Source organism: Paramormyrops kingsleyae, chromosome 22, assembly GCF_048594095.1.
Source record: "Paramormyrops kingsleyae isolate MSU_618 chromosome 22, PKINGS_0.4, whole genome shotgun sequence".
NCBI classification, from domain to species: Eukaryota; Metazoa; Chordata; class Actinopteri; order Osteoglossiformes; family Mormyridae; genus Paramormyrops; species Paramormyrops kingsleyae.
In genome coordinates, this window is record NC_132818.1 from 12,771,064 (window position 1) to 12,779,216 (window position 8,153).

General features: G+C 43.6%; 1 protein-coding gene across 1 annotated transcript; it reads left to right on the top strand.

The window, feature by feature from the left end:
- The first annotated feature begins 417 nt into the window (after window positions 1-417).
- ubald1b (UBA-like domain containing 1b) lies at window positions 418-7,738 on the top strand. The gene is made up of 3 exons (XM_072705075.1): window positions 418-717; window positions 1,248-1,307; window positions 6,352-7,738. Exons 1-3 carry the CDS (start codon window positions 610-612, stop codon window positions 6,625-6,627), a joined length of 444 nt encoding a protein of 147 aa, XP_072561176.1. The 5' UTR covers window positions 418-609; the 3' UTR covers window positions 6,628-7,738.
- Window positions 7,739-8,153: the final 415 nt, after the last annotated feature.

Here is an 8,153-nt window from a genome sequence, read left to right on the forward strand (position 1 = left end):
AGCAACTGCTTTAAATAAATTGAAATATAGGAATACAATAACGGTGTGCAGCCATATGAATATGTACATATAGGCTATATATATTTGTTTAATGATGAATGCTTAATGTTTTGAAAGACATATGACCCTAAATCAGAACTGAAAATACTTTATGTGGGTAACTTTTACTATTTTATTGCTATGTAAACGGCACATAGCCTAATGTCTTCTAATTGTAAGATATTTCTAAACACACACATAAGAACTTAACTTAAATTTTTTAAAAACAAGCAATTCTCGTATTATGATTATGCGACCATAAACAAAACTTGCTTAAAAAAGAGAGAAAACGCGAGTTCCTGAAATTGACAAGCACCATTTGAAAGCTTTTTGCCTACATCTCCCACCGTCCCCATGTCCCTCCCTCTCGACGCTTGTTATCTGTCAGTCAAGGGACGCACAGTGGCACTGGTGCTCTTACAGTAAATATTTGTGTTTGCACACCGGCTGCTCATAATGGTGGACGACCGAGAGAGCAAATGAGAAAGAGGGGGGAGAGAGAGAGAAAATAAAGCTATTCAAAGGACGGCAATCCGGGGGCTGTGCGCTGTAATTTGCAATCGTAATAAAATGGATGAACTGAAGCACCAAGTGATGATCAACCAGTTCGTATTGACAGCTGGATGTGCGGCGGACCAGGCGAAGCAGCTCTTACAAGCGGCACACTGGCAGTTCGAGGTGGGCGCCTCTATGCGGGGTTTACAGTGTGCATCTGGATCATTAAAACAACTTGTTATACAGGTTTTCTAAAGTCCTGAATGTGTATTCTGAATGCTTTCTTAAATGAGCTGCTTTTTATAAATCTAATATATAATGAGGTGGTGAACCAAGTACACCGTCACGCCGGTTTGTATGCTATTATCTGTAGATAACGTGGACCTTTCTTCATTGTTTCTCATACCAGTAATGCTGTTATGCATGAAACGTATCGCGTTAATCTGTATTTTTACATTCAGTGCGCTTTCACGGTGGTGCACGCTGCCTCGCAAGAGATTGCGTGAAATTTTTATTGGCATTTAAAGAATAAAACCCATATAATTGTGCGGAAGGTGACATAAAATGCCACTTATTCGTGCCTTTCGACAGAGACCCGCATGTTTGGGAGCTGGCCGGGGGATGTTACAGTTATGCATGCCCGATGTTAACAGCGTGAAATAAAATAACGGCTTTAATCACCAAGTCAATTGTCATTTTCTTCTCTTTTCTAGACTGCACTCAGTGCCTTTTTTCAGGAAAGTAATATCCCGTACAGTCATCACCATCAAATGGTAAGTATCTCAAATAAAAGTTATGTAGGCTATGCTGTTATCGTGGTCCCAATTATTATTATTAGTATTATTATTATTATTATTATCATTATTATTGTTGTTTTTATTTTATTTATTAATGTATTATTATAATTGTTATTATTATTGTTTTTATTTTATTTATTAATTTATTATTATAATTGTTGTTATTATTGTTTTTATTTTATTTATTAATTTATTATTATTATTATTATTATTATTATTATTATTATTATTCACTACTACTACCTCTAGTAATAGTACTACTGTCCGCCATGTTGTGCAGTGCCGGAGCTGACAAAAAATAAACATAAGCGTGCTGGCGGTATCTTCGTCTTGCACAGTAACATCTTACAAGGAGTACGTGTGCAAGCTCACCACGCCTTTAGCGGCACACGCTCTACTTTTTTTGTGGTTTGTATGTCTTACGAGCGAGAATGAGGGTAGTTCCAGGAAAAGTGTGTACATCATTTTGAAAGTGCAGTTTGTACCCAACACCCCTTTACCCCCCCATTAAAAAAGCCGGAGCGCTGGACCACGTCCTTGTGCTAATTTGAATGTATTTCAGAAAAAAAAAATACCACTACTAAATTGTCACTGTCCATCTTCAGAATCAGAATGACTTTATTCAATCAGTACTGCGGACAGCGGAGCGCAGTTTGATCACAATTAGAGTTTGGCATAAATTCACGTTTGAGGCGCTCGTATGCAGATAAGGATTGACGATAATTACAGACCAGCCCTTTAGATTACAGGGTCAAAGTATAGCGTTGCAGGAAGAAATGAATCAGACACCAGTAATGCCTGGTAAGGGCAGGTTAACTACGCGTTTGTCATCGCGAGTACATTATAACACGAATTGCCCGTGGGGATTTGGTCGCGAGCTTGGTGTGATCCAGTTCATGACCCATTTTTGAAACATGATCGCACCGTGAATATGTCGGTGACATAATTTTATTCGCTCCTCTGTGTTTGTAGCCAAAAGTTCCAAAAAACCCCGTCCCACCAAGTGACACGATTTTAAGGGGGACCTGGCTGTGTGCTCACAGTTTCATATGGTCACGTCCCTGACGTGTGACTTCACGGTAGAGATTTCCTGCCATCAGAAAGCTTATTATTTTCTTTCTTTCTTTTCCTCTTCATCCTCATTGCCCCCGGTCAAAGACTCCCCACCCACAGCCCGATATAGCTACAAACTAACACTTGTGCTGTGAATCAGCCGCCCTGCGATTTCCTGTCTCTTTCTGTTGGCCAACAGCGGGGTTTGCCATGCTGTGTGAGTGTTTGCGCGCGTGTGTGTGCGTGTATGTGAGTGCGCGCGCCGGCTGGAGACGGATCGCTGTTGTGTTTGCAGTTTCATTAGGATACAGCTACGGGGGGTATGAATCGGATGTGTTGACAGATTTGATTTTGGGCCACTTTTAGAAACAGTATTTGGGTTTTACTGTTCACTGATACAAAGAGTTAGACTGTAGGCTCAATTTATTGGTGATGTAAGTGTTCCTGCGAGCCCCCAGTACACACTGATACCATCTCTCTGTCCATTTTACACCCAGTATCTTACTGGGAATCGGCTTCGGTGGCTGGAACAGTATGAAGTATCACTTACTGTGTCATGTGTCACCCCTTACAAAAAGTACTATGGTATTATAATCAAAGTAATAGCATAGTAGTACCACTATGGTAAAATCATTGTAATTGGGCTACCTATATACCATGGTATACTATACTACATAGTATTACAATGTATCTTCAGTTAAAATACAGTGGTAATCACTTAAGCTTTTTGTATTGTACTATGGTAATAACATGTTTTAAAATATGCGATACAATAGTAATATTAGCTTATTTTCAATAGTATTTTATTTAATGTTCACCATAGTATTGTAATGATATAGCACTGACATCATCATAATGCACTGAAGTCATGAAATGTACTATGCATGAAATGTTTCTGTTTTGGCTTAGTGAAGAAAAAACTTTAATAGTCTTGTGAAGTCAACCAATTAACCACCAATATAAGTGTTTCATTGGCAAATATTAAAGGAAACTTTTTTTTTTTTTTAAATCAAAACACGTTAAAAAAAACAGAAATAAAATATTTTAAATTGTGTCTGTATTTGAAATGGCAAAAACAAAATGCAACATCATAATTATTGATTTCTGCATTTTCACTAGGTGAAATTCTGATTTCATCACCAAATCCATTACACTGGATATCACTGAAATGATCGCAGTCCAATGTTTATAATACAGTTACTACAGTTCTGAATATCATAGTACCAATGTACATTGGAAATGAATGCTATGAGACATGACAGAATACTATGGTATCAAAACAGAGTACCATAGTATAAAATAAAATACTGTTCAAATACTAGGATCATATACCATGTGTGTATCATAATACCATAAATGTACCATGCACAAATGAGAAAAACAATTAAAGTAGAATCCAGTACAACCATACTGACACGATGATACCATGGTAACTTTTTAAAAGGGGCACCACATTCTGCTGCGGAGGTTCACTGTCTGGGCATGGCTGCCTGTGGAGGGGCAGGAGCGGTCGAGGGTGTTGAAGTAGAGGCTTGGACATTAGCTTGGGGCTAGCTATGTGTAACCAGACTGATGTGAGGTGGGCCCCCCCCCCCTCACCTAGGAAAGGCAGCTTCTCTGCTAGAATCACCATCTCTGAGCTGAGCTGATGGAGTATCGACGTCCTGGCCTTCAGCCTGCACCATTGGCTGGCTTAGGGGCCTGGACCTATCTGCCGATTGGGCCTCGCTTTGAGAACTCGCTAGCACCCCCTCCCCACTCATTTCTTCAGTCCAGTGGAAGGGCTCACCTTGAAAATACGAGCAGCACATGGCATTCCAGAGGGAAGCTCGGAATGATGCCATTTCCTTGACAGAAGAAGAGGTGTTTTCATTGCTGAAGCTAAGCTTAGGGCCCTCAGAGCCTTATTCACACTGCACTTTCCCAAATTACGCATCGATTTAAAGTTCCTTGGGATGTTTATGTGTTTTGCCATGGTCATTTCAAGATAAATCACCATGCACTTTACCCTGACCATACTGTGACTGTTTTTTATTAATGTTCCACTCGGGACAAGACTGTGCTTGTTAGCCTTTTAAATGCAATATTCAGAGCCCCCTACTGGTGGGAGGACTAATTGCAGTTGGCAAAATCTATGTAGGGGATCCCTGCCCCCTAGTTGGTAAAATCTGTGGTCTGCAAAATTGGTTGGTGTTGCCAGACTCCCCACAAAATTTATTTAGGCTATGCTGGTGATTTCAGAATCTGAGCATACACACACAAACACACACACACACACACACACACACACACACACACACACACACGCACGCACACAAACACAGATTAGTTGTCTACATCTATGTGGGGACTTAATTCATTTTACATTCCCAATTATGACAACCTTAAACCCTACCCAGCCCTAACCGTAACAATAGATAATCAAACAAAATATAAGATTTTTGACATTTTTAGTTTTTTGATTGCAGTCATAGATTTTTATATTTATAATATGTATCAAATATTTATAAAATTGAGTTTCCCCTTGTGGGGACCGAAAAAAATGGTCCCCACACCATCAAAATAACAGGGTTTTATCACATTGTGGGGTCATTTATCCACATAATGCAATATATACTGTAATATATACAGACTGAGTATGCTTTGAACACTGTGAAGGACTTTCATCCATCCATCCATCCATCCATCATACCATAACATAAATGTAACATAAACACTAGTACTAACAGCATTATAAAACAATGACACTGTAGCACACATTATAATTCTAATACTACCAGTAGGATAAAAGGTAGCATTGTGTGATACTGTACATTATACAGCACTATTTTCCCTGCTTCTTTCACATTCCTTCATTTCTGTATTTTCTCACGGACTTACTTTTCCCAGAGGGAGATCAGGAAGTGGGCTTGTTCTCACAGATCAGCGGACAGCAGTCAGTAGTAGAGAATTCTTCTGAGGCTATAAAAGAATGAAGCCCATCCCCTCCTGGTGGTGGGGGCTGGTACTGCAGCTTAGTGACAGGGCTGCGACCCTAATCAGCTGTCCTCAGTAGACTTGTAAAGTGTCGGATTTATCCCAGTCTCTGGAGATGGCAGTTGAGCTTCATCTCTGTCCTGAACGTATGAGCTGCTAGTTTAGAGATGTTGTGTCCCAAGGGCATCTTGGTGTCCCCAGAGCATTTCACTCTCCCCAGGTCGTCTCCGTGTCCCCCCCGGCTGTGTTGTGTCCCAGTGGCATCTCAGTGTCCCCAGAGCATCTCACTCTCCCCGGGGAATCTTTGTGTCCCCCAGGGCTTCTCTGTGTCCCCCCAGCTGTGTTGTGTCCCAGTGGCATCTCAGTGTCTCCAGAGCATCTCAATCTCCCCAGGGCATCTCTGTGTCCTCCAGGGTGTCTCGCTGTTGCCCAGGGTGTCTCGCTGTCCCCTAGGGCGTCACATGGGCGGGCCTTAAAGCACGTTGTTCAAGAGATGCCCCACATGCAAATGAGTTCATCTAGAAATTAACATTAATCATACACTCCACCAAACCTTGGGGGGGGGGGGGGGGGGGCACAGAGTCCTCAGCCTGGGTTTGGGGGGGGGGGGACATTCATGTGTAACATTCACTAGGCTTGACTGCACAGTAGTGGGAGGAGATGAGTTTTTGTGTGTGTGCAGTGTGTGTGTATGCAGCTATCTCTGCACATCCATAACTGTGAGGGCATCACATGTCTTGAGCATCGGGGGGGGGGGGTCCAGCAAGGGGTCCTGAAACCCCCCAGGAGAGCCTCAGCCTGGCGGCTCATCCCTGCCCTTTCTGCTTTCTAACTATGGCTCTCTATCCGATCCCCTTCCCTTGATCCATTACAAGGAGGATCCTTTAAAAACAGAAGTTACTAAAGCAACATGTACCAAGGCTATTCCCTGTTCTCAGGCTGTGTATGACTGTATATCCGCTAACCCCCCCCCCCCCCCCATCTCCCGTAGATGTGCACCCCCGCCAACACGCCGGCCACGCCACCCAACTTCCCCGACACACTCACCATGTTCTCCCGCCTGAAGGCCTCCGACGGCTTCTCCGCCAGCAGCCCCCTCGCCTCCACCGCCGCCTCTCCTCCCCCCCAGGTTGGCTGGGCGTTCGGCCCACCAGGGCCGCCGGGCCAGCAGGGACTGTGGACTCCCGGGCAGGCAAACGTGCAAATGGCACCCGCTGGCTCGCCCGCTGAACAAAAAGCCAGCGTGGCAATGGAGGCCGAAAGATGAGAGCCCAGGTGGCCCGGAGGTGACAGCGGGGACCGCTGCGTGTAATTCGACGCAAGAGCGACATGCGCACAAATCAAACGAAAAATACTAAAACGGAAAGGAGACTCGTGTTACACCACAGCTGCAGAAGACCAACGCAGCCCTAAAGCGTGAACACGCCATGTCCCCGTGCGGATGTGTGTATATGTGTGTTTTTCCTGGATCTGGTGTCTCTGTGTATCAGAGTTTATGTGATAAGAGGCCACCTCTCGCTGCCTGGGGATGCTGGGAAACTACTTACCTCAGCAGTCACCTGACTATTCCTTTCCAGCCAATCAGGGATCACCAGTTGTCAACATTGTATCACACTGGGTTATACAAGCTGTTGTTGGCTCTGTTCATGCGACACTTAGGATGCATTTCTTTGTCTGAGGTCAAAGATGATGATATATAAACTACATGTTTTTGTATTATTTTGTGGGTGGATTTTTACTTCTTATTCTTGGGGGAGGGTGGCTCTGCAGAACTGCTTCTTGAAGTAGACTACTATTTGCAAGTAAGACGTTTGATGACCTTTTCACTCTGCATGATGTGTCAGGAATTGTGACATTATTTTATGAATACCGACCACATGAATCCGCAGGGGGGGCGATGTAGCTACTGGAGGACAGCTGTGTAACAGTCATATTACTCTGGAAATGTCAATTTTTTTCTGTATTTGGTTGGATTTTCTTCTCCTCTGCAACTAGCAGGAAAAGGCAGCTTTGCTCTGGGGAGATTCAGGAATGGTGTCGTCCTCTTTAGCTTCTGGATATTAAATCTGGCAAGTGTGGGAATCAAAATGGCGGACAGATGCCTATGTTTAATGTATTCCAGAATAGAATGAGTGTTTACACAGAGCTGTAATGTGTGATATAACCTCTTTGTTATCTGATGAATAAACACCTTTTATGTCTTCCCTTTTTCTCATTCTCTCAGCAGGAAGTTCTAGGCTCTCCTGTTCCTAAATATTTCCTCTTAAATGTTTTTCCCCTTTTGTTTGACTGTGTTGATGCCGTTCCCACAATATTTGTGGACTATTTGGTAATTAACCTATCGTTTGTTGTGTTTTAAATAAATATTGTGTGCCAGATTGTTTTGTATGCTTTCCGTTCTGGCGTCACTAAAGAGCATGGGGGGGGGGTGTTGGTCAGGGAGGGAACCCCCCCCAAAGCAGCTTCCTGTGCTCACTGGTGTTTCCCAGGCTGTTCCAGGCAGATGATGGGATCCATCTTCACTCTCCTCCAGCAAAAGCTGTTAGGAGGCCGAGGAGGAAGAGATGTGGGTCGCTGGCGTAACCCACTGCCCCAGAGGACAGACAGCGGTGACCTTTACCCCCACTCAAGGTTTGGGGGCCTCTTGTTACCACAAAGTTGCTTCAATAGGGGGGCATAGGGCCCCAAAATCAACAGCAAACCAGCCCCTGAGGACAAGTGATTGAACAGTACTGGGTCCAGCACCTTATCATTTACAGGGGGGGGGGGGGGGTGGTGTTCAGTGACCTTTGA